At 43.8% G+C, this 27,315-nt stretch overlaps 1 protein-coding gene across 2 annotated transcripts in view; it reads right to left on the bottom strand.

The window, feature by feature from the left end:
* UTP14A (UTP14A small subunit processome component) overlaps positions 1 to 27,315 on the bottom strand; it is a 458,135-nt gene that overhangs the window by 296,449 nt on the left and 134,371 nt on the right. For both annotated transcript variants that reach the window (XM_085607771.1, XM_085607772.1), the window contains one exon: positions 2,713 to 2,868. In XM_085607771.1, the coding sequence (XP_085463897.1) occupies positions 2,713 to 2,868 (156 nt within the window). The remainder of the gene's footprint in view (positions 1 to 2,712; positions 2,869 to 27,315) is intronic.

The raw sequence follows: 27,315 nt of genomic DNA, 5'->3' as shown, positions 1-27,315 counted from the left end.
CCTGGCTGAAGAGGGGTGAAACCCCGAAACCGGTCCTAGGATGCTTGTTTCTAGTCCCGGGATGACCTGGCTTGGCAGTTCGGGCTGGACTGTTCCCATGAGGCACAGGGTCAAGACTGATTTGCATATGGCCAGGTCTAAACTGGGGTGGCATGGTGAGCAAAAGAATGATGGATTTAACCCAGATCTCCTGACTGGGGGTGAATGTTTTGATTTGTTCTGCATTCCGTCCATCAATTGTGTGTCTTTTGCCGGTTGGACAATGACATGCTGTTTGCTCGGTCCCCAGCTACCGGAAGGCTTATGTTTCTTCGGAGCCGAGCCCGGAGGCGGGGTTTCTGAAGGATGTTTTCGGTCTCGACTGGGGCCAGCAGGCGAAGTCTTGACCAATGCCTTTGGTTTTGGTGGGGTTGGGGCAGGTGCAGTAGTACTCACACGTTGCCCAGGAGTGATGGGGTCGTCTGAGTCGTCTGCTTCGGAAATTATTTGTAGATCTTCAGAATCTTCTTCCGGGACATTGGGCCTTCATCAAAGATGTCCTCTGCTTCTGGAACTGTTCTCTGTGCCATGATGTGTCGTCGAGCCCTTCGATCTCAAATGGTCTTTTTGGATCGAAAGGATGCGCAGGCTGGACAGCTGGACTGGTCGTGTTCAGGTGATAGGCACAGGTTGCAGACTTTGTGGTGGTCACTGTGCGGAAATTTTGCTCCACACTGGGGGCATTTTTTGAAAGGCTGCCTTTCCATGAGCCGTAGGCCTCACGGCGTGGATAGGCCCAGCGGCCCGCGTCCACGTCCGGAATCGAGCCGATGAAATCGATGTCGAGAATGAAGGTGCTTCGATGTTTTGTGTGAAGTTTTGAGCTTCGAAAAGCTTGGAATTGATATTTCCAACCGGAGCGGAAAAGTTGCATCTGAACCCAATGGCGGAAAACAATCCAACGATGGAGTTGATGTCCATGCGCACTGTCGTCCAAGGGAGGGGTCACCTATCTCGTGACCAAAGACTTCTTCCGAAGAAAACAACAACCTGCAAGCATCCGAGCCCAACACCAGATGGCGATCTACTATCCTAAGTGTGTGATCTGCAGCTCATATGCCGCGAACACAAAATGCACCATATTTCACGATCAGGACATGTAACACACACCTTTCACATACACTTCACCCTGCCCTTGGGGGTACCTTGGGCCTACCTTAGGGGTGTCTTACATGTAAAAAAAGAGAAGAAGGTTATGGCCTGGCAATTAAAATTGCGTGCGCAGACACTGCAGTGGCAAGTCTGAGATACATTTGAAAGGCTACTTGTTAGGGTGGCACAATCAGTGCTGCAGGCCCACTAGTAGAAATTGATTTACAGGCCCTGGGCGCGCATAGTGCATTTTACTTGGGGCTTACCAGTAAACCAAATATACCAATCATGGATAACCAATCATAATCACAATTTACATAGAGCATATGCACTTTAGCATTGATAAGCAGTGGTAAAGTCCCAGAGTCCTGTAGCCAACAAAAACAGGGTCAGACAAATAGGAGGCAAAAGGCAAAAAGTTTGGGGATAACCTGCAAAAAGGACTAGGTCTAACATGAATAAACTATGCTATACATTAAACACCGTCATACGGTTTTGAGTAGTTTGGCTACCAATGCTTCTTGCATGCACTCTAGGTATTTCTAAAGAGTGGAGGAGGGTTCTAAGGCTTTTCACCAAGGTAACCTTACTGCCTCACCTACGTTCCTGGAGAGGTTTCCACAGTAAAATAACCATCAGTTTTGTTTTTCAGGAGACTTCTTTGTATATCCCCTTACAAACCACCAAGTCCCCTAATACTTTTTTTGTCCATACACGTGGCTGCCTCCCTTCCCACTGCACTCAGGTTAAGCCTCAGGGCAGAGCAGCAGAAACTGAGACGGTAATGGAAATCTGAGGGCGGTCCCTTCTAACAGACAGGCAGGCCCCAACCAGGATATAGGACTTCTTGGCTTCTAAGTACCACCTCCATGTTTCCATTTGTTTTTGTTATTTTTTGGTTTCGTATTTATTTTTCTATTGTTTACGGGGAGCTCTCCATGTGTCCTGAAGTAAGGCGAAGTGTCAGACGGTTTAAGAGGCAGTTTATAGTCTGCATACCATTCAAATTCACCCTTGCAGATGAATCATGCACCACCAAGCTCTCCAGGAGTGAACTGGACAACCACAAACACTTGCATGACAATACGTTCTGCAGTGAGGATACTCACCTCCCAATTCATATTGACCTTTCTATAATTCAAATGGATTCAAAGAGCAAATCAGCATCCAAGTTATGGTGCAAGAAGCAAGACTAGTATCTAGGTTTCTTTTTTTTGTTTCAAATGGTATTGAGTCCACGCTTCCTAAATCATGGTATGGCTTTCAAACTAGCCATGCCTCTACTGGAGGTGGTAGGGGAGACAGTGGGTGTGAGGTTAAAATGAGTTTTGCCTCTTTCTCCTGTGAAGTTTTCCTCTGTACATGGATTAAGAGGCAAAAGCTCATCATGCCATGATCCAGACCCAAATATCACATGCAGGTAACATGAAGGTGTTTCCCAGAAAAGGGGTTACTACTCTTGAACCCAAAAGCTGAAGAAGGGACATCTCTCAGCAACAATACACCGTTATAATCAAATGAAAAAGGAGGAAAATAGAAAACATAGAACACTTCTGTTCCCAGAATCTTCACTACACCCACCTTCCAACTGGTCAGAACTTCCTCAATGGGCTTGGCTGATGGGCCTTCTTGATTCAGTGGGAAAACCAACTGCTCCGCCTTCCTATTCTGCAATACAACACGATCCCATTTTGTGACCGCTTTGGATGTCTTTTCATAAGCCACTTCCCTTTGTATCTGTGAAAGAATGAAGAAACAATTATCAAATGGCAACAAACAGATCAAGAAGTAGAGATTTATGTGGTGTGAAATCTCCTAATCAGAATATGCAACCCTGTGGTGATAATGGCATTTTAGAGATGCGCTATGGCTTGAGAGAAGGATGACAATGATTCAGGCTGCACTGCATGATTTACTGAAGTATTTCAGGTGTCCTCTACAACATCATACATTATACCTTGAGACAGTTTCAGAGCACTTTGGCACATCTACACAAGCAAGTTGGGGGATACACAGGTACTGAGTTTCTGCTATTATAACATTGGAGGAGGTACATATTCAGAAGGGCCGAGCGGCCCAAACTACTGGTACATGTTTGCTAAGGGTGGCCCGGTGAATAGTAAAGGATAGATTGTAGACAATTTTCCATGAATCTAAGATGAATGGATCTAGCCAGATACATGAGATGGATCCTGCAGGAAAGTAGCCCTTTCTGGCATAGTCACCCCCATATTATGCCTGGTAACTGATGCGTTTTCGACTGGGTTCCTGCTATCCAGGTCCCCAGTGCCAGAGCTCATTCCCAAAACTGTACAAATATTCCCACCAATTGGCAAAATCTTTAGCACCCTCTGTAAGTCCCTAGTAAGTGGGGCCCCTGATACCTAGGGCCTAAGGTACTACAGAGGGTCCCTAACGGCAGCAGCAAAATAGTATAACCCTAAGGGAACCATCACCAAGCACATGCAAGGCTGCCATTGCAGGCTGCTTGTCTTGGTGCAAACAAAAGACAAAACACAACATGTCGCACATTCCTGTGTGCCATGTCCCTAACACTGCATGTAATATTTCTAGGTCACCCCTACAGCAGGCCTGACAGCCCTACGGCAGGGTGCTGAATATTACATGTGAGGGCATTCCTATTGCTGCCAGTACAAGTGATCAGGGAAGCCACTGCTGAAAACAAGTTCCTCAGGTATATGATGGCTCCACTGAAAATAGGGATGTTTGGTATCAAACATCTCGTACTGGTAAACCCACACTGATTCCGGTGAATAATTTAACAATACATGCACCCAGAGGACACCTTAGAGGTGCCCCATAAAACCTACCAGCACTGGTGTACTTGCTGACTGGTCTCTGCCAGCCTACTAACCAAGACTGTTCAGACCTCCTAGGGTAAGCACCTTTTTCTCTCAGGAGAATCAGAACAAAGGCTTGTCCAGGAGGAGGGTGTAACACCCCTCCCACAGGATGACCTGCTGATTAGCCTCCCTAAATCGGCAAGCATAAAGGTGCTGCCGCCTTTGGAATGCTAAACTGGCAACTCTCACAGAAGAGGAAGCCCGCCACCCTTTTTTTCCAGGACTCCCTTGGACCTGGACAGGTGGGAACATTAGCTAGTCAGGTAGGCATGCCAGCTCCAGTCTAGTACTGCCCCTAAGGTGGATTACAGTGAGGTGGACATGATTTTTCAGAAGTAGCCATCTTTGCGATGGCATACTTAGGAATTTTGGGACTGGGTTATGCCCACTTCCCACGGGAAGGGGGTCATAAAGGGGGGGTAGTGACCCCAAGGGGCAGTAGCCCATTGGCTACTACCATACACTCCCCTGATTGCCCTGAATTTAGTATTTAGTGGAGCCCTTGGCACCAAAGAAGTAGATCCTGATGACCCAAGAAGAGAGATGACACCTAAGAGCAGCAACCATGCCGTCCTGTCTGCCTCCCTTATTGAAAAATGCACCAAAGTCAACTTGTCTTGCAGTTATTGACTCCAGAAACCTGGCAGTACTGCCTGACTTCGATAAAAACCCATGACCTCCAGTGAACAGTGGACCTGTTCACCTTCATCTGGCAGGAACTCCGAAGCATAGACTCTGAGGCCCCTAGAACCACCAAAACCCTGACACCTGAATCCACCACTGTACCCGTCACCCCGGCCCGAGTTGAAGTGGGCCAACGGTGTCAACAAGGTTCTCCAGCTCTCCAGAGATCAAGTCATTGTGGTTTCACCCCTCGTAGACTCCCCAATGTTGCCTGCAGCCTTTGCACGCAGGCCCCCACGACTGCTCCTGGTAAGAAAACCTGGCGCTCAAAGTCACCTCTGCATCCGACGTCCACGGATCGTGGATAAGAGGACCCCAGGTATCCCTAAGTCCCCGAGCATCGCAAGACTTGAACCTCACTGTTGATTCAACCCGACTCGCCTTCCAGCCAGAGCCTGCAGCCCCTTTTTGCAGTGACCTATCGCCATTGGAAAATTGGGCTCCTGATGCTGTTTTTCACACTGCACTCGGCCACCTTCGTGAAACTGGTGTGTACTGCAGGTGTTGCCTTGGACCTTGCCCATCACTCACCTTAACTCCTGGAGATTGGTCTTGTAAGTCACTGTACTATACCTGTTTGCAGAACCTGTTCTTCATTCCATAGGATAACATTGCAGAACTCAGAAATTGCACTGTGTCCCCTCTTTGAACTAAAAAGAATTGATATTTAAAAAAGTACCTACCTATACGATTTTTCTCCGATGCCTAATCATATATAAAGATACTTGCAGATTTTATAAATTGGTGTGAATCTCCTTCTTGAGTTGTGTGTGTCATTTATTGATCATTGTGTGTAATTGCAGATACATTGCAGTCCTCTGTGTTAAGCCTAAGGCTGCTCAACCACACTAGAGCCAAACAGAGCACTTTGGGTTTGTCATAGCTAGCCCCTACCCAGCCATATAGGAACCCCGTGACTCTTTACAAGGTTTATCAGATTTTTGATACATCACATAAAGAGCCAGCTGCCTACAGATCCCAAATGAGGCACTGTTTGTTCACTATGTCATGGAGTATAAGTTGATAGTGAGGGAAGTGGTTTAACATTGTTTTCAACTGAATATCACATATTTCAGCTATGTAGAGAAGGAGGGTTGAGAGCATTCTACAGCCTTGTAGTTTGAGGTTTTACCCACATGCTTTGCAGTCTGAAATTCCGTTGGCGGAAATCATGGATTTGTCATCCAAAACGTATCTCCTTTTTATCATGAAATAATGGAATTAGATTATTTCAATATATATGGATGATTACATCAACATTTTTATTGACATTTCCACTAACAATTGTAATTGGCATATCAGAATGCAGTACACAAATTCAAACCTCATGCAAAGTAAGAGGGAATTAAAGGAGAGTCGGACAAATTTTAACTGAAGTTTTATACAACTGAAGCACAATATCTTAAACTAACCAATATTCACAAGCCCTCTGGGAAAATAGTCCAGCAGCAGAAGAGTGCACGAGTACATGTATGAAACATCTTTCTTTAATTCAAAGGGTTTCTTTCCTGGAGAGAGGTCTTTACGGCTCAAGGATCTTTGCTATACGCGTACCAACTTAGATCAGGCACACTGTCTAGTTCCAGAAACTCTAGCAATTTGCCATGTCAGATATTTTTATACTTTAGTCTTTGTTTTGGGGGCTTCAAGAGGGGGGGTATGTTATTGTGTAACTTCTAGGTATAATGTGAAAACCTTCTTCATATAAGTTGTCTAGGGGAACTAGACCCGCTAATTTGATTGCTCCAATTTAGATAAAATAACAGCAGTTATCTTACTTTCACACCATGAAGCATTAATCTTCAGACCTTGAAACAATCACTCATAAAAAACGAATGTCAGCAAATAGCTATGGAAAACCCACAAGCCAGAGGAACCTAAAGTGTACGGAAATATTTACTTTGCGCACATTCCTATGTTTATGATCAATATTGTAAAAAGTTATGATCATAGTGATTGAGATCACCACAAACACACAAAAATAACTTAGTCTGAGGGGGCCCCCAAATCTGCGTCAAGCCTCTGGTATTAATGCAGCCAGAGAGGACACTAAGCTTCTTCTATAAGTAGAGTTATTGCATTCCAAAATCTAACATTATCACGCAACCCACCAGGGTTAGCACAGGTGAGACCAAGGGAGCCTACCATCTTAAGATTTCAGGATTGGGGAGACCACTTGAGAATCTCATTGTAAACCAAAGGGGTGTCCCAGAGGAGCACCAGTATACAGTTTGAGGGATCCCTCAAGGATCTGTTGCCAAAAACCAGAAAGACAGGAGACGTTTCAAGCACAAAGAAAACAGGGTATTGAGGGAATGAGAGCTGAGCTCCACAAGCTGTCAGGGACATTCATCCTTATAGCTCTAAGAAACTTCCTCTGAATGGTCTTCTTTGGAAACTGATTTAATTAATCCTAAATTTCACTACCTACAAAAGAGAAGTAAATACCTTGACTTTAAAGAGTCCTGTCTACTGACCACCCAGACAGCATACTTATGATAAACATTTTGTTGGGCTAAATTACAGATTATCTCAAAGTTGCCTATCCAGCAACCACAGTTAGCAAATAAATACCCGGATAGTCGTAATGCTTTACTAACACCAATCTGACGTCCTTCATAATTAACCCGCATTTTGATTTATCCTTTCCTAAGTGCACAGTTTTGGACATGCTAAAAACAAATTAATTATGGGAGGTAGCTGTGTACCCATTCTTTTTTTTTTCAAGCCAGAATGTGTCTTATTGATGGTAGGCTTGGCAATCATGAGTCAGGCCGGGTCATTCTCAGTGTCAGAGTAGGACATCACCCCTAGATCTGGGGCCCTTAGTGTTTTAGACATGGTCAGATGTAGGCGTCCCGTTCTAAGTTGTCGTCGTATGCGAGTGGTGAAAGAACTCCACGTTGAATCGAATTTGGCCACCCTGTCCCTATGATGGCTGTGAGTTTTCCATGGCATAAAGGTTCCATACCTTATCCCCACCACATGTTGAGCGAGGGTGCCTGAGGTTGCATCCACATCTGCGCGATGCACAGTCGTGCTGCTAGAAATAAGTGAGAAAGAAGTCGCCCTTACGGAGTTGATGTAGGGAAGAGCCTATGCGCACCTGGATCACCCAGGAGAGCCAATAGTAGATCTTGGGGCAGTGAAATACTAGTGATTGAGTGTATCGTAGGGAAAACCTCATCCCAGAATGTTTGTACACTAAGGCATGTCGACCATGTATGCATAAAGGTGGCTCGCTCCCCGCATCCCTTCCAACAAAGCTCCGAGCTCTCACACATTTTATGCAGATACACTGGTGTCAAATACCAGCTCATGAGAATTTTGGAAGAGTTCTCTTTGTAGCGGAGGCAAATAGAATATTTGGAAGCCCACTGCCATATCGCGCCGCCCCCGTTAAATTTTGTCTGTAATGTCTGTGGCTAATTCGGTCTCCCATTGTTTCACATATGCGTGCTTCGGTGGTGGAGTATGTGACAATAGAGCCACGAAATGCCTCTAAGCTTAACATTGGTGAGGTATAAGGATTCAATGGGTGTTTCTTCCCTTAGCATGGCTAGGTGGGCAGAGAGCCGTCCAGCCCAATGAGGTGCTTGCCCAATCCTATAAGCGTTCTGCCTAGACAAGGTGTATTTCGTGATTAGACCCTTGTTGGTTTGCAAGACCCACCTGCACGTCGAAATCCCTCAACCGAGGGGATTGTCGGTGGTCCCAACAAAAGGAGTCGGGATGAACCGCGCCTGTGGGAAAATCTGTGTTATTCGCCGCTGGGGGAAGAGGGAAGCTGGAAACATATGTCTCCCACGAACCTCTCAGCAGTAAGACAGAGTGGAGGTCAATGGAAGGGGTGGGGTGGGGTGCAGGCCCAGGTTCATGTAGGAACCCACAAGAGACCATCCAGGAGGCATAGGACAAGGTCTGTCCAACCTAAACCCACGGTTTACCATTGGGATTGTGGTTCCAGTCTAGGGAGGGACAAAGCTGGACAGCCAGGATATACGTAATAACATCTAGAAATCCCAACCTACACTCTGCTGTTGGATGGAAAAGAGTCGCCCGTGCCACTCGTGCCGATGTGCCTCCCCAGACAAAGCTAAGCATTTTGGTGCATATCTGAATTTGCATCTGTTTAAGAACAGTAAGGAGAATAAAGAGCAGTCGGGGCATTAAGTTCATTTTGAGGCAGTTGAGCCAGCCCAGCCAGGAGATCTCCAGCCTGCCCCACCTGTACAGGTCCTTCAAGACAGAAGTGAGCAAGGAAGGGATAGTGCTGTCATATAAGACTTCTGTGTGTTGGGGGAGTTGGACCCCAAGATAGGTGATCGCAGATATTGCCTATTGGAAATCTTCCCTCTGGATAGGGTCCCGGAGGCCGACACGTCGATCTGCCACCCCCATACCTCAACACTTGAAAAAATTGATCTTTAATGCAGATGCCTGCACAAATAGGTCAAGTTCCCTCATCAGTGCGGGGGTGGATGAGTCTGGGTATGTGATGAAGCACAGTATGTCTTCAAAGAGTGCCAATTTGTGCTCCCTGCCCTCTATCAGCATACTAAGTATCGCAGGGTTGCCCGGAATGTTTGCTTACAAAGGTTTCATGGATAGAGCAAAAATCAGAGGGGACATCCCCAATGGGTCCCCCCTGGTGGGGGTTATAGTTGGTGAAAAGGATATATTGACCTTTATTTTAGTGGCAGTTTTAAAACAAATTGGCTTGGATGAAAGTTTTCATTTTGTTGTGTGCCCATTCTAAACTATTTTATAAGTCCTTTGGGTGGTAGGCTCAATCATTATTGTGTAAAAGACCAGATTATTTCTTTGAAGAAGGTTCCCACCAAAGTAGTAATCTAGTGCCTGATTAGATATAATGCATTGTAAATGAGAATACCTGGGCTTATCTCTGAAAGCAAAAGCAGCAGGCTTTTCGTTTGAGAAATCGGACTTAAATATTTAAGCAGCACCAAACCAAAATTAAAGTCAAGTAAAACTCCCAACCTACTTAAAAGAAGATAAATTCAATGATTAAATGAACACCAAAAAAACATTTGGGGCATGGGGAAATAATTGTTGAAGAAAATGTCAAAACTAACCTATATACACCATGAAACACAGCCACCTGAGGATAGTCTTACACCAAAAAAGCATTGGCCGGGGCGTAGCAAGGGGGGCGGTCCGCCCAGGTGGCACTTTTCGGGGCGGCGGCGGTGCGCCACTGATGGCCCATGGCGGCGGCCATTATAATTTATTTGGAGACACTGATAGTGTCCCCCAAAAAATTAGAAATGCCGCCACCATGGGCCATCAGTGCCACGTGGCCGCCGCCGCCGCTCCAGTAAGCGATGTACAGTACACCCCTCACTCACACCTGCGGCTGTGACTGTCGCTGAGCACGCAGCACTGCACACGTGACGTGCAGAGGTGATATTCTAAGACTCAATCACAGCTGCCTACAAGTGCTACTTTCCTAATCGGCGGAAGAAAATGCGTCCCTCTGACAGGGCTTCCGTCTTGCTGCACGTCATCAAAGCATCTTGTTATCAGTGCTGCACTTTTCCTTTACTAAGCATTGCCTTCAGTTGAATTAGTACCATTGGTTCCATGAAAACAACGAGCACTACAACTACCAGAATGCATTAGGGTGTAAAACGGATGCCCATGACCAGCAAACCAGGGTACTGATCACATGGCCTGAGATCCTTAACTGTATCCACTACAAGACTCTACATCAGGGTAGTAGTTCCGCCTGTGGCAAATCGTTGAAACTTCACGATGCACCTATAAGTGGGATCAATATAGTGACTTTTGAGCGGTTGTATTTAGTTTCGTACCACACGAGGAGTTTGTGCAATTGCTGCTCTTTCATTTGTAGTCCAATCTTACTTTTGGTGGCCACAACTTCGTTATGTTCGTGCAAGCGCACCTACTTGCAAATGCTGCAGCGCACGCACCACCTAGCAAGTGGTTGTGGTGCGGTGCGTGATGTACCGTGTATGTGGGTACCAGGGCCATCAATATTGTAGCGTCCAAAAGCGCTACAAATGATGGCCCTAGGAATCATTTTTGGCCAGCCCCCGCGCTGAAAGCGCAGCAGTGACGCGCGCCACCACCTCACGGTCTCGGGAGTGCAGGGCGATTTGCAGCAGAGCCAACTTGCCCTACAGTAGGGGCCCTGCCAGTGCCACCACTGTGGAGTCTACACAGGAGAGCCTGAGGTAAGAGATGAACGGGCTAGTCATACCTCACTCAGACCTTTCCTGAACAGTTGGGCTGCCAGCGCTGTGGGGCCTGTCCAGGATTTAACTCTTTGGCCACGCCGCTAATTCCGCCGCGGTGCGGGGTGAGCGCGGCGCCACCATGCTCATGACGGAACCACGCCATCATGAGTCATGGGCGAGCTGTGCTCATGACGGCGTGGTTCCGTCACGACTCCGCCCACTCATTAATTCGCTCGCACAGGCGGGGAATCCGTGCCTAGTAGGCGGCGCAGCCACAGCATGAAGGAACCACGGCGTCATGAGCACACGCCGCCCGTAGCTCATGACGGCGTGGTTCCATCATGCGCATGGAAGGGGTTAAACTGTCATGCCGCCAGGCCTGTGAATTATTTCCGAACATCAACAGAGCCCAGGCCGGCCCGGCCGACACAATGCCACTGGGTGAAGGAGAGTGCTGCGTCATGCACTCAAGAGACCATGGAAAGAGGCTGAGGGCCGATCGTCACTGGTAGAGTCACGCTTCCTCAGCCTGGGGGAAGAAGAACGAACACTAAGTTAACCAGCCAGTGCCACTAGTTGTCAGTCACAATATCACAATCAAATTAATTTAATTTTCGGAGAGCGCACAACGTTTCTATTCTAGTATTGCTGCAGCAAGTGGTGCATTCATTATGGCTCCCATGAGGCTGAACATTGAGGAAAGCAGTAGTCTGGCTCCCCCGCACAGGCACCGGCTGCATTCACTGGTGCACAGTCAGGAGTTGGAAGCAGCGTAGAGCATGATTGTGGGGGTTATTCCCAGTTAGGGATACAGCCAGATGCAAAGAGGGAGTATGGCTGGGGATGGATCCTACGTTTAGCTTTAGGATTATTACTGCTCAGTGTCTCGAAGTGTCTTTTTGAAATAATACAGCATAGATATCTAGGCTATGTGTACTTCAGTCATCCTCTTCCCCTGAGGCTTGCCCTTCCCCATCATGCCTCATTGTATTGTAATCTTATTTGCTTAGACTAGCCATGCAATTTACTTTCAGCCTCAGGTTAATAATAGCTGGGGGCGCTGGGCGCAGTGCTGTAATCAACTAATTGATTTTTATTAAACTGCTCAATATGTCTTTTTGAAATAAATAGCATCATTAAGCATAGCTGCCAAGGTTTGAGATTGCTATGTGCGACATTTTTAGAATTTCAGTGTAATTATGAGTGACATTTCAACAACTATAAGTGACACTTTCTCCCAAGCAAAATCAAGCCATGAAGATGAGGGAAACATATAAATTACACTCATTTGAGCAACGAGATTTTAAATTACACTCATTTGAGCAACGAGAAACTATAAGAAGATCTTAAAATGGCTGGAAAGCACCAGAAATGGATGGGCACGCACATAGCTAGGGGTCACAACCCAGGCTGGAAGATACTGAATGTGGTGATAAGGAATAAGGTTGAAAATACATGATAACAGGATGGAATAATGGAGTATGTCTAACGTTAGGATGTAAAGCAAGCCAAGAATGTCAGAACACAAAAGCAGTGTGGGATTTCTCCAAGTCACTAGGCCTTGTGTGAAATGAACTTCTATATATCAATAACCAGCTTGAGGTTTTTTGACGCAATGGAGCCAAGCTACACAGTTGACTTCACTGGGCTCCAGGGCAAATATGTCCTTTTTTCTGCAGCCGACCCGCCCCCCCCCCCTGCTATCGGCCATGGGCGGCAATCTGAGGGATAGCCCCGGGCGCCAGAAGCTCTAGCTACGCCAGAGAGCATTGGCAAGCAATAGGTCTGGCATTGTCTGACTGCCTTTTGGCAATGCTTACTTTTTCATGGTCTTTGCAAAACTTTAATGTTCAGGAAGTTGCCTAGTGTTCACCAATCTAAAAAAAAAAAACCCATTGACTAAATACAACAAGCATTTGCAATGCAATAGGTATCGCCTTTACATAAGTTTGAGCTTTTGGCATTGTAAATGACAGTGACTTTCATTTATGTGTTTTGAAAACCTGTAAGCGGTGCGTAAACACACACTTTGTACTTATAGCCTTTGCTTACGAGAAGCAAGGCTGGCAGTAAGAGAGGCGCAGTTACTGCCAGCCTTGTTTCTCGTAAGCAACGACTATAAGTACAAAGTGCATGTTTATGCACCGCTAGCAGATTTTCAAAACACAAATAAAAGGCATTGTCATTTACAATGCCAATAGCTCAAACTTATGCAAAGGCGAGAGCTATTGCATTGCAAATGCTTGTTTTTAACTGGTGTGGTAATTCTTTTATTGATATGGTCAGTGTGAATACAAACATCAAAATTATTGGCTTTTTCAATGCCTATTTGTAGATTGGGGCAAATCACGTCAGTATTTCTAGGAAGCACTTATGAAGTAACCAATCCTTGCTTCAAAGTTTCATTTCATATATCTACTGACACCTTCAGATCCAGGCATCAACCCTCAGATCCCAATTTCCACTTTTTAACAAAGCAGACAATGCAGCGGGCAATGACGCAGGTGGTTGGGAAGTGACACAGTGTCTCGTGGCTTTGAAAAGGCCATACAATGCACATTACACATGTTTAACATGTTTCAGGTATTTAGAGGCCTGTATAAGTACCGGTGGTCTTAAGGTGTCAGGTGGCATGTGCATGGGGGGCACGAGGAGGTGTGTCAAAGGTTACTTTCTGCTATTTTATTTTAATTTTAAAAGGGGGAGGGTCTCTGTCTCTTAGCCATCCACCCCAGGCACCAGTGCCCCTAAAGAAAGGCGAATGTCTTCATTCCAGAAGCCATGTTTACGAGCAGCTCTCCGAAGGCGTTGGCACCATATATACACACAGCAGGGTGTGACAATAAAAAATAGATCACAGCAGTAAGTAGTGAGCGAGTCTTCCTAGCATCTCGGGGTTTGAAAACATGTATTGATTACAGCGTCAGAACAGGTGGTTTCCTTTCTAGAGACATGGAAAGAACAACCCGCCCCGCACCCGCTCCCCCAGCCTCGAGCCCCCCTGGGACTGATTTAATTAGAAGTGACGGTTCGATGTGAGGTTTGTGTGTTTTAAAGCAGCACTAAAGCTGTGTGACAGCTGATATTAAACAATCTACCTTCCATTACAGGGAAAGGTTTAAATAGGCTATTAAGTAAAGCGAGAACCTCCCCACCTCCTCTCCTCCCCCCCGCCCCACCGAGGTTCTGTGTCTTCCTTTTGTGATTGGCGTTTGATTCATGCGCTTAGCTCGGTACAGAACAAGGGGTCGCAGTGTTGTAACTGCAAGACACCCACTGGTGTGACCACACACATAGCACGCCTCAGATAAAACACGCATTAACACACACATATACACACGCTTACAAATATATACACACACAAACCATGTGCACAGCCAACTTTTGCCCCTCACTACCACTTACAATTTTCAATGCTAGCACAAAACTGTGGCTGATTTACACAAATGACAACTTGAAACATCATCCAGTCAAAAACGTGCCTGTGACTGTAACTTGAGGATAAGCGGGTTTTGTAACATGTTTCATCACCAAGCGAACAACAATGAACGTGTCCGGTGTGTGCACACAATTGTTATTAAACATTGTTTAATGCGGAAACGGAGGCACTCCTTAACGAGAGGATGCCGCTCCATAATTTTTATTATGCTGCTTTAACCGTATGTAGTTCCTCAATATTTCCCATAGGAGACTCGTCTCGCTCAGACCCCTGTCAGTATTTCAAGCAACCGCTGGCCAGGACGTTTTCGCTGGGCTTTTTCTGCCGTTCCACTTGGATGGTCTTGCCTGCTAAAAAGTTTCTTGTCTTTATGGGGCCATGTGTTTAGCCCCACAAAGATAAGAAACCTTTTGCGACGAACGCAAAGCAGGCAAGGCCGTCCAAATGGGACGGCTCGGAAAGCCAAGTAAATACGTCACCGACACCTCTTTTCCAATGGCTGGCCACCGATTAGCATAAAATGTGACGCCAGCCAATGGAAAAGAGGGGCGGGGCTAAATGCCCCTTACAGAAAATACCCACATCTCATTAAATCTCGCCAGCGAGACTGCGCATGCGCGCAGCCTACGCCAGGTGAGACCTAAAAATGCCAAAACTTGAATTTCTCACGCTCTAATCTTTCTTACCAAAAGTTAACAGTTTCACCAGGACCTTGCCCAACAGCTACCTGAACTTGTGGAGCCCTCCTAGGCTGCAGCCTGCTGCCTAGCTCCGGTGAAGATTTTGCACTAGCATTTCAGAGACTAAGTTCAAAGGTAAAACCTTCCACCGGGTCAGAGCGTGGGCCAGATACAGAAAGCCTAGGGCCCGGTCTACAGTGACAAGTTGATGCTTAACACTATTATGTGTCATTTTGATTTAAAACTTTAAATATTCATATTGACAGTTTCCCTTATTGGATTGTTGCTTTCTTGGTGTCATTTTACTTATTAAAATGTACTCTATTTTTCAAAATTGGCTAAGGATTTTTCTTGTTTTGTGTTTTAAAACATTGCCTAGAAGCTATGATTGTCTGCACTGCACCATAGCTACCAGGTAGGTCGAGCTCAAGTTAATGTATTGATTTTAGTGATTCGTCCTGACAAGGGGTGAGGCAGCTACCCACAACAACTAATTCTCCAATTTTTTACACCCTGCAACTGTCTTCAGGGCTAAAACACAGGTCTGATTAACTATTGTTCTATTGTTTTTTCTGTGGATACCTGTCCTTTTCTTTACGCCCCTGGACGATAGGAGGTCAGCTAGTCGGACTATTGAGACACACTGCCAGTACTTGGGTACAAAACCAAAGCAGGCCTAGCAAAAGTCCTTTCTCTCAAGCAGATGCAGGCATAAGGGTGATCCTTCTCTAACCTACTCCAATACCAGCTGTATTATGAGGTGATGGTGATTGGAACCCTTCTTTTTGGAGGTCACTAGCTAGTTTCTGGCGAATTGTTCTAATCCTACCCCAGTAAGTTCACAGAGCCAAATCAACCCAGCATTCAGCACTCGATCTCAGTTTACTGAAAATACACCACAGGACTCACTTTTCTAGGATTGAACCTATTAAAATGAAACATCCCACACAATTCCTTGCAAAACCAATCATTTCTGGTCTTGGAAGCAGGTACTCCCAGGGTGAGTAGTAACAGCCTAGCTACAATCGGGGAAGCATCAAAAGCAAAACTAAGCACCAGAGCACTGTTGAATGGCTAATAGGCTTGGTCGGTTCCTGCCAGTTCTTTGTGGTGCAAAACAAATGTGCTGTGTTGTTCCCCCTTCCCTCACATTCAAAAATACCTGTCCAATAATTAACATCTCCTGCCTTCTTGCCAGAGATATTCTGTCAAGCTAAACCGCATTGGTCTTCTAGGAGAGCCGTATAACACTTAATCAGCACAGCCTGTGGAAGAGGGAGAGTATATCAGAGCTGGTTTAGTATGCATACAGGCAGAAATTAACATTGTATTAAAACCTCATCCAAGAGCATCTACCAAAAAGCTTTATCAACCATCTAGTCAGAATTTTTCAAATATTCCAACTGTGTGCAGATGGTCTCTATAGCTGTTCCCTTTGTCAACATGAGAAAAGGGAATCTTTTATCCACAATTGAATTTTTGAACATGGAAATGCCATCAATGCCTATGCTGTAAGATAGCCTTTTAAACTTGGCAATGCAGGGGAGACTAATACCATTGTTTACCATATCCCACTTTCATCTGTAAGACGCTCCAGTTCTGTGGGCCCCAAAGCACTATTTATGAGTGTCTTAACTAATGTTGAAAATATGTTTTTCACATTTCAAAACTGTAGTTCCACATGCTGGCTGTAGTTTTTACAGCCATTTAGGGCTGCACTGGCAGGCAGAAACCATGCATTTAAGGTCACTCATATTGGTGGGGTAAAACCACACAATCACCCAAATGTAGCATGTGACCTTTATGCCTCAGGTGCATTTCCGGTACTAAAGTATTGTGGAGTTATCAAAAACTGAGGAATAACAGTCACATTTAACCGCTGTTATAATACTTATTGGGCCGGAGCACACAACCTTTGATCTGATGAGCAGTCTCCAAGTGCCCAGAGTTATGAATATCTGCAAACCCAGTTGAAAACAAGGAGGGGAGCTATCTGAAAAGATTTTTACAGCAGGGTCATCAGCCTAAAGTAGAAACAAAAAGGGTTTAATGTTTGCGAGCAAGAACTGTGAAATACCTAATATAGGTTTAATAAACAGCAAACTTTGTCCCACCTTACCTATTTTCAATAGCAACCTGTTGGAAGTAATTCCTTCCCAGGCAGGAAGAAACGTGTACATCCATGGGGCCTCCTTTACAATACACAAATATGATACGCGTTGGTGTAAGTAACCACATCTCAGCATTAGCTACTGATATTGTCACATCGCTCACTGCACCAAACGCTCTATCTAGGCCACAAAATCCCAAATGATAATGCTGTGGTCAGTTCCAGCCCAATGTTGTGACCCTTTCAGACCATAATTATTCTGCCGTAAAAAAAAAATCACATGTCAAAGACGCTCCAAACAGCAGATAATGGGAAGGCTTCCTTTACTACAGGAATGTAGTCGTACAGGTTTTACTCATTCACTTTCTCCTTGCATTGCCACCTGCAAAGACAGAACATCAATCCATTGAGCACTACTGGCCTAGAGGTCTTCCAAATAACCAGAAGCCACACTACTCTGAATAATAACAAGCATCTTCTTTGCCAGGTCTATGAAGACTACTGCGTTGCTGGTAACAGGATTTGAAAAAATTGTCCTTCTTGAATGAAACTTTGCACCGGTTCAAAATGTTCCTCGGGTATAAATTGCAATAACCACAACATTTCACCAAGTAGCCTTATATACTAATACACTGCTCTCAAAGTAAACAGCAAATGCAGTCCACACTTCAATGCCCAATAGGTCCATGAGATGCTTTCCCTTAACATATAGGTAGCGAAACCGGTTCACAATGTTTCTTTGGGCCTTGCTTTGGACACAATATCGCCAGCCACATCTAGCACCTTTAATTTTTCCCTGGACAGACTTAAGACTTGGATGGATCCAAGATGAAATACTCATGCCCACATCGAGAACTGAGGGGGCAGGGGCAGATGCACGGTCATAAGTCTCAAAACCATACGAGGTTCACAATTAAAATTGCCAGCTTGGGGTGTGAAATTAAAAGGCCACCAGCGACAAAGCCAGAGTTTACAAAGGACAATGACACAAGCAAATTAAAAATATGGGCGGGGCTTCAAAGCCATACTCCACTATTGCACGCCTCGATGCAGCGCATGCGCTGCCCAGGGTTGACCTAAAAAGAAGGTGCGAGTTATATGTAGTGTGGCTAAAGAGTTGAATACACTGTGTATGGAAGTACCCGAGTTAGAATAACATGAATGTGTTGCGTAAATTATAAATTAAAGGTATAAACAAGTTATTCTTTATTATTTTATTATTAAAAATTAAAAATAAATAATAAAAAAAATATTAATAATAATAAATATAAGTATAGAAATTTACATTTTTGAGTAGTTTAACATTTGTTTGGAGCTAAAGAATAAATAAAGTATTATTAATTTAAAGGTGGCACGTGCATTAGAAATGTAAGGTATAACTATAACTGAAGAATCACAGGCCCTCCCCAACTGATTTCTCGGAATCCCGCCCACACGAGCTCCTCACCAGCCCTAGCGTATGGTAAACTATCGCAATCCTCGGTCGAACCAACTAGGATAGGCAGACATGAGTCGTAGAGGTGCCTTGCCCATACGACGCTGTGTACCCTCACTAGTGTAACTGGATTTGTTCTTCCATACCCGTTCCTTAGTTTATGCCTGTGTTACGCCCCAGTTCCTATGCCATATCTGGAACCCAAGACAACAGGATATAAACATATCGGTATCTCTATACACTGTTTATGCTCCCTGTTTACGTACCAGCAATATATACAGTTGCTATGTCCCACTACTGGATGTATGATCTGCTATGACTATTTGACGGTTATGTATGATGGATAATGTGTGAAATATGAAAGTGGCAATAAAAATAAGTTAAAAAAAAAAAAAAAAAAAAAACTATAACTGAAGAATATCTAATGCTTGTGTATTTTAGATTTGGTTTGTATAGACAGAATAAATAACGTTTTTTAAACGTCAACAAAGGTTTAACCTTTGGTTATTTAATTGAATTTCAAAATTGTTATATTTTTAATTAAAAATGTTTTGAAATCCTAGAGTAAGTGTACTGAGTATAGCCTCGGAGTGGAATGGAATGTAGTACAGTGAAGTGGTGTGGAGTGGTGTGAAGTGGAGTGGCGTGGAGTGCAGTGGAGTGTAATAGCGTACAGTGGAGTAGCGAAATGGCATTGAGTGGAGTGGCGCAGTGTGGTACATTGTAATAGTGTACAGTGGAGTACCGTAAAAAGTAGTGGCGTGGAACGGTGTACATGAGGCACAGTGTAGTGGCATTAAGTACAATAGTGTACAATGGAGAAGCATAGAGTGGAAGGGCACACAGTGTATTTGGAACACTGAAGTGTCAAAACTGAATAGCATAGAGTGCAATAGAGTACCGTGCAGTTAGCTTAAAGTGGAGTGGCATTTAGGGAAGTAATTTAGAGTGCAACAGCGTATAGTACACAACTGAGTGGCGTACAATGGAGTGTGGTAGTTGAAACAGACGTAGTGCAGTAGATTATTTTAATTAAATGATTTTCAGTAGTATGTGTGAAAAGTGTTGTTATGTTCTAGATATTTCTAAAGCGCAGCGGTTACCCAAGGGTGTCCTGGCGCTAGTTTCTGTCCTTTGAGCAATGAACGTTGTGGACACGTTTACATGTCAAAGAGCCATTTTTTTAATCCCTTGCTGAATGCCAAGAGATCGGTGGCATTCCTGGGAGGAAATGGAGGTTGTTCCAGGCCTTTGCAGCGCAGGCAACAAAGCTTCTCCCACCCCACATTGCTTTTTTAATGGGTGGTACTTTCACCAATTTGACTTCAAGCGAGCGAAGAGTTCTTTTGGGTATATGCCATTGAAACTGTTGTTTCAGATGGTCAAGTCCTGTCCCTTGAAGGGCCTTGTAAACGGTGCAGAGGGATTTAAAACGCAACGGATTCCTAACAGGTAACCAGTGCAGTCTTTTGATTTCCATGGAAATTGATGCAAATTTGGAAGTGCCAGTAAGCAGTCTAGCGGCCACATTTTGCAACATTTGGAGTTTATTCAGAAAACGATCTTGAATATTTAGATAGAGATTGTTACAGTAATCCAGCCTTGACAGGACAAGTTCTGTAACCACTGTTCGCAGGCTATCAGGCGACAGAAACAGCAGTATTTTCTTAATCGTTCTGAGAGCGTACGCGGTGGCCGATGCCACTGCATTAACTTGGTCACCAAAATTAAGCCTATCGTCCACCATTACTCTTAAGTTTTTAACTTTTATGGTGGGAGTAGAAAAAGTATCCATAGTGTCCGGCCACCAGTTTGGGGTCTAGAAATTGGCAGTTTCGAAATAGGATGACCTCCGTTTTGCCTGAATTGAGCTTCAGGCAGTTTTGCGACATCCACTTCCCGACTGCTTCCATACAGTCTTGGAACTGTTTGCCTATTCCCACTTTCTGTCCTGGTAGCAGAGACACCACAATTTGTGAGTCATTACGAGGTGAGGCCAAACCCAAAGGAGCTGATCAGTGAGGCCAACGACAAAACATACACATTAAAAAGTGTAGGGCTCAGAGATGACCCCTGTGGGACTCCGCAAGGCAGGGAAAAAGGTATTCGCCCAGAGACACAATTTGTAATCTGTCAGTTAGAAAGGACTTCAAAAGCTCCAACAAAAAAGTGTAAGTAGTGTTATTAAAGTTATCATTCTAAAATACTTGGTTATATATTGTGTTGTGATATACCGCAGTACATTTGCAATATACTATTGTACATCTGCATGATCATGCTGCATGTGATTGGATAATGGTTGTGTTTACCAATGGTAAATGGCAGCTATGTCGTTTGCAGCACATTTTGCCTGCATTCTGCATTTCGCTTCTTTGTGGGTTAGGGTCTTAGATCTAGGTAAATCCTAGGGTTGATTGTAATCCCTTACCTATTACCACTTTAATAAAAGTGGTAATATGTAGATTTTCTTTTTTTAATTTTCTATATATTTTAGCAGGAGGTTTTTATTTTTTTATTTTTAAGTGGTGCGGTAATTTTTAGGTATTACTGCAGTACTGCATAGACTGTTTACCGAAAATTTAAATATGTTAAAAAAGGAAAATACTCTTTAGGCTACTGTACTTTTAAAATATAGGGTTCTACAGTGCATTTTTAATTTTTAACATATTTGTTTTTTTCTAATTTATTTTTGGTACTGAGATACTCAGAAGGCAGTACATCTTTTAAAACATATAGAAATGTATAACTATCACACCTAATACTTACCTACATCTATGGGTCGAAACACACAGCACAGGCAAACTGTACCGAAAACAACATGGCTGCCTTTCACTTTTGTAAAGGCAGTCATTACACAATTCTTTGTCATCGCTATACACTGCTGTACTTCCTCGAAAATACCGCAAAAATACCAAAACAACAGATATTACTAGGTTAAAATGCCTTATAACTTAAAAACTTTAAAAATATTTTTCCTACTCACCTGTAGTACCCAAAAGTATCCTCTGTGCACCATAAAGTCGAATCCAGCCAAATTTCAGGTAAATATGTTCAAACGTTTTAGTGCTACGTCCAATATAAAAGCCTATAAAAAATACATTGGTGGAAAATGTGTTTTGGAATCCTCCTTTTATCTTTGCAATTCCCTGACTTTGCATCATCTGCCAATGTAGAAGAATGAATACGTCGGCAAAGATTCATGGCGATTCGTCAAATGGGCACAAAGTTATTAAAGGTGAAAAATCTGAGCAATTCCGATCTCTGGTAATCCTTACTATACCTACAGAGTGGCTACTGCCACTCGGGTATAGATATATGAATTTCCCAGGACGTGGGCCAGGTTGTGTACGGACACGTTTTTACTTTGTATACACCACTCAAATATTGATGTTTAACCCTTTCGCTGCGGCGGGAATTCCGCCGCAGCGCTGGGGGGGGTTGGGGGGCAGCACTGTGGCGCTGTGCTCATGACGGAGCCACTCCGTCATGAGCCACGGTTGAGCTGTGCTCATGACGGAGTGGTTCCGTCATGACTCCGCCCAGTTGCATTGTCCCCCCGCACAGGCAGGGAAACAGCGCCGCGTGGGCGGAGCTGCCACCAACGGTCGCGGCATGACGGAACCACTCCGTCATGAGCACACAGCAACCGTGGCTCATGACGGAATGGCTCCGTCATGAGCAGGGGAGGGGTTAAAATATGTGCGAACCAATACAGCAATATTTTCCTTTTATTCTTGGGGATAAATAAGATATGCATTCCAGTACATTTGTTTCCCTTTTTTCTGTGATTTTATTTTGGAGGTTTATAAACTGTGTTCAACACTATTGGTGTAATATTCTGAATATACTAATTTATATATACACATACATACACATAGACACGAATACACACACATTTTCACTGAAAAAACAGAGCTTACGGGGACGTTCTAGTTAGAAAATAGAATTTAAAAAAAATTAGAAATTCACTAAAAAACCAAAGGTTGCAGAGACGTTATAATGAGGTTCAGATTTTAAACACATAACACCATAGAAATTCAGCAGTTATAGAAAGCTCAACAAACTAGAACTCCTGCCCTAAGGTAACTATAAATCGTGCCCCAGTCATGCAGTTTTCTTATCAATATTTTTATTTCTGATGTTACAGTGATATTATTAATGTTATCACAGAAGATGTTATGAATGATGTAATATGTGGGGTAATGAGCAGTGCATGGCAAGGGAATAAGTTACAGTTTCTTAAGAGAATAATAACTATAAGTGAAGAATTTCTATTTTTTTGTGTGTGTAACTTGTTTTTTTAGGTAATTTCTAAAGTTTTTTAGTGCTATTTCCTAACTATAATGTCTCTGTAACCTTAATTTTTTCCAGTGAATTTTTAGTTTTTTTAACGCAAGGTAATATTTAATTACCATACGTTAATCTAACCCTTGCCGTGCGTGACCTTTGCCCGTGCGCTGCTGGTGGTTGGCTGCAATGTGCCACAATAGATTCACTCCGTTCTTTGGATCAGTTCAAGGTAGCATCCATTTATACCAAGTGTTGTTCACTAGGTCCACTTTCTACAATTTTGATTACAAAATGGTGCAGGTCATTTGATGCTGTCATGTGATACAGGCCATTTCTCGACTGAAGCACGTCAAGGTGCTTGTTCAATTAAACAATGTGCTAACTGCATGGATTCTTGTGATATATAACGTACTGGCGGTCGCCAGTAGTTAGTTATAGTTAGGACCTATTTTCCATAGGAAACTCGTTTTTTGTTTTCCCAATACCTCTGGCGCCGGTTGACGAATATTCGCAAATTTTTCAAAACTTATGGCCCGCTCCGGTCAGCTCCTATCCTGAAAGTTTCAGGGTGATTCGCCAAGCGGGGGCTGAGAAAAAAGGGGGGTCCCAAAACGCGTTTTCTCCATGTTAATTCCCATAGGAAACTTTAGACACAACTAGAGCCCGAACTACAGACCGGAATTGCAACAAATTTGGCAAAAAGGTAGCTCTTGGTTTAGAAAGACACCTTTTTTTTTTAAATGGTGTAAATCTGTTCAGTAGTTCCTGAGAAATTAAACAAATAGAGTTAAATATTTTCCAAAGGAAACTTTAGACACGGTTACAGCCAAAACTGCTGAACGGAATTACACCAAATTTGGCAAATTTGGCAAAAAAAGTAGCCCTTGGTTCAGAAAGAGACTTTTTTTTAAATGGTGTAAATCCGTTCAGTGGTTGCTGAGAAAATCAAAAAATAAAAGTTTCGATATCTATGGCCGTGGAGGATCCGCGGACCCTCCCGACCACAAGCTTCATTCTAATTGGCTGTCAACACTCCTAACCAGGAAGAGTTGGCAGCCATCTTGTGCCTCGGTTCTACCGAGGCACAAAAAACCAGGGAAACAAAGGGGACAGGGTAGAAATACCCTGACCCCCTAGGCCTGCTCAGGGGTTCCCACGAAGACCCCGAGGGCCAAAAAAAAGCATTTTTTTTTTTAAAAAACAAAGCGGAATGCGCACTGGGTGCGCAGAGCCAGACGAAAAGAAAAAAGCAAAAAAAAGCGAGGGCTTCCGCGCTTCGTTACTTTTAACCCCCCGGGTGGGCCAGGTCCCGGGGGGATTCGTGTAATGTAAGTCGGGGGCCCGCAGAGGCCCCCGCAGCCCCAGAGACCGCCACCTCCCCGGGGCTCTACCTTTGAAAAAAAATTGTAAAAAATTGTGTGAGGGGGCAGCAGCCCCCCCCACATGCCCCGAGATCACCACCTCCCCGGGGCTTTGGAACTGTTGGGAGGGGGGCTGCGCGACCCCCCTCCTGGAGCCGGTGTTGGCCCTGGGGACACCACCCCCCAGGGCCGGCCCCTACAGTGTCCCGGGGTGCCCACCCCCGGGACACTGTTACGGTAGGGTGGGAGCATGGTCTCCCGCCCCATCGTAGCAAACTCTAGTTTGGATTTTGGAAGAGAGAGCAGGGAAACCTGCTTTCTCTTCTAAAATCCAAAGCAGAATTGCTTTCCCACATAGGGGAGCTGCAGGTCAGCAGCTCCCCATGTGGAAAAGCAATGTCGGCTCCCGCAGGACGCAAGGAGCCGGCGGGACCATGGGGGCTCCCCCCACGGTCTCCAACAAGGTGCATAGGCCCCGGGGGATGGGGTCCTCGGGGCGAATATAAGTTACTGGTGGGCGCCGGGTTTTTCCCCGAAAAATTTGGAGTCGCGACCCTAGCGCGGTCCCCTGGTGTGAACGCGAGGGGTGCGCGACTCCAGTGCGGCCCCCTGGTGTGAAAGAGAGGGGTGCGCGACTCCTGGCCTGATTTTTTTATGATACATCTAGGTTGTATGTTTGGATCTTGGGTGGCTCTAAAAAGAGCCCTTGTGTTTATTGTGAGAAGATGGTGGCTACATGTAAGTGCCGATGCAGAGTCTGAAGTTGTTGAGAAAGACTCTGTTTCCCTCATCTGTGAAATGTACACCATCTCTCCTGTAAATGCCATCCATATTAAAACGCAGATTTTTGTTGTATATGGACCTCATACTCTGGTCTCTGAGATAAGCAGAAATAGCTTTTTTGACATTTTTTCTAGCTTTCTCAATCTGTGGACAAAATTGATTGCACCACTTCCATTTCTGTCTTTGGCATATGTTAGAGTAGACAAAGGCAGTTTGGGGGAAAAGCAACATCAATTCTGCAAACGTGTCTTTCATTAGCATTTCCAGACCTACCCCAGTCAATCTGTCTATGTCATTGCCACCTCAGTGCACAATCATGAGGTCAGGAGGTTGGAGGTCCAAACATTTTTTAACCAATGGCATCAATTGGTGCCACTTCAATCCTCTCTGGCAAATCCATTTAATATTTACATTTTGGAAAGCTAGGTCGTTGTCAATACCTCTGCTTTCAGCATACCTTTTGCACCAGAAAACATAGCTGTGCCCAACAATCCACACTGAAAGCATCTTGAAGGGATCTCTGTAGGTAATCAGAAGATGTCTGTAGCTGAGGTAGGCAGGTGGTAGAATGAAATCTATCTAAAAAGGTGCACAACATGCTATTTTTAAGAAAGTTGAGATTTGACTGGCTGTTTAAGAACACTTTCAAAAATAGGATGCATTTTACTCTGTTCAGAAAGCATGTTTCCTATTGGTTATTAAGAAAAGTTTGAAAGGTACAGCAGAAAGGATAAGGGCATGCTTTGCAAAGTCAACCACACCTGCTGTTGTCATTTGCAACATTGTGTGGTGAACTTGTGACCTGGCAGCTAAGTTGAATGTTGCATGACCTGGTGCTATGGCAAGTGATATTAAGGACATGGGGTGAAGAGGTCAGTTGAAAAGTATTATTCTGTATGACCAATTGAAATTCGTTTTTCAATTTCAAAAACACTGGGAAGCAATGTTATTTGTGGGTTATGTGTATATGTATGGAAAATTAGAGGGAAAGTTTCCCATTACAGGTTTTACATTGGAGAGTGTGTTCATCTACATTCTCTGTGTGAAAAAGAAATTGTTATATTTTTAAGAGATGTATGTAATATAGCTTTGACATTTTTATGAAACTCTGCTGGTTACATTAATTTATTAAATGAACAGATATATATTGGGATAATTTCTATTGTATTTGAACTTTGTTTAAAAATAGTATGAGCACTAATATATATATATATATATATATATATATATATATATATATATATATATATATATATAAAGAGTCTTCAAAGGTATAGTTGAATGATGCTTCTTATTTATTATTAGTTGGTTAAATATGCACGAAGAATGTGTATTTTCAAAAAGTTTATTTAAGGTGCAGTTTATTAGGCATGCATATTTCTTCTCAGTAAAAAGGTATACTTTAATAAAATGGCATTATTATAGATAGTTTAGTGAAATGAGGTACAGCTGTGCTGTTTGCAAGATGATCATATAAGGTGTTAATGATTACAATTCTGTTATTAGTTTGTACAGTTTGTGTGGTTTTAGAAATCCTCATAAAAAAGGTGTTGTTGATTACTCTTCTTAATTAAGTCTGTTGAGAGGTACAGTTGGATGATGTTGCATATTTCTAGATTTAATTGGCAATATGTAGTTCAAAAGAAAACCACTACATTTTACTCTTTATGGTATGTAGTAATTGCCTCCTTAAGTAGATAGAATGTCATGAGTCATGTATTTGTTTAGATTGTATTTATATAGTTGTAGCTATATTTACTGAATCAATGAGAGGTACCGGATAGATTACAGGAGGGCAAAGGTAGTGAATATGTGATTTTATACGTGCATGATAAGTTTTTTTATGGTTCTATAATGTCTAATTTCGTAGTTAGTATGTAGGTAAATGTGCACAATCTATACGGTCCCATAACGCCCTGCAGTCTACTGATTCACTCCTGCAAAAATCCAAGTAGTAGCAATGCACTTCAGTAATCACAGTGTCAGTCTCTGCCCACTCCTGCTATTATCCAGACAGAAACATATCCTTATGTAATCTCTGTGCCAAAACAGAAGCACTTAGAAACTCACCCAACTGTCAAATACCAGCACTCTATCTACCCAGTCACTGTCGATGCACTTGTACAATGACTCAGGCATTAAGACACACAGTGCTACAGCCAAATGTGCACAATCTATGCAGGCCCCTAACCCTCTGCAGACTACTGATTCACTACTGCAATAATCCAGATAGTACTTATGTACTGCCCCAATCACACTGTCACTCTCTGTCCACTCTTGCAATCATCCTGACAGGACCATGTTATTATCTAATCTC

This window comes from Triturus cristatus, chromosome 5_2 (genome assembly GCF_964204655.1).
Source record: "Triturus cristatus chromosome 5_2, aTriCri1.1, whole genome shotgun sequence".
Taxonomy (NCBI): domain Eukaryota; kingdom Metazoa; phylum Chordata; class Amphibia; order Caudata; family Salamandridae; genus Triturus; species Triturus cristatus.
Note: the sequence above shows the minus strand (reverse complement) of the source record. Positions and strands in the feature narration are given on the sequence as shown.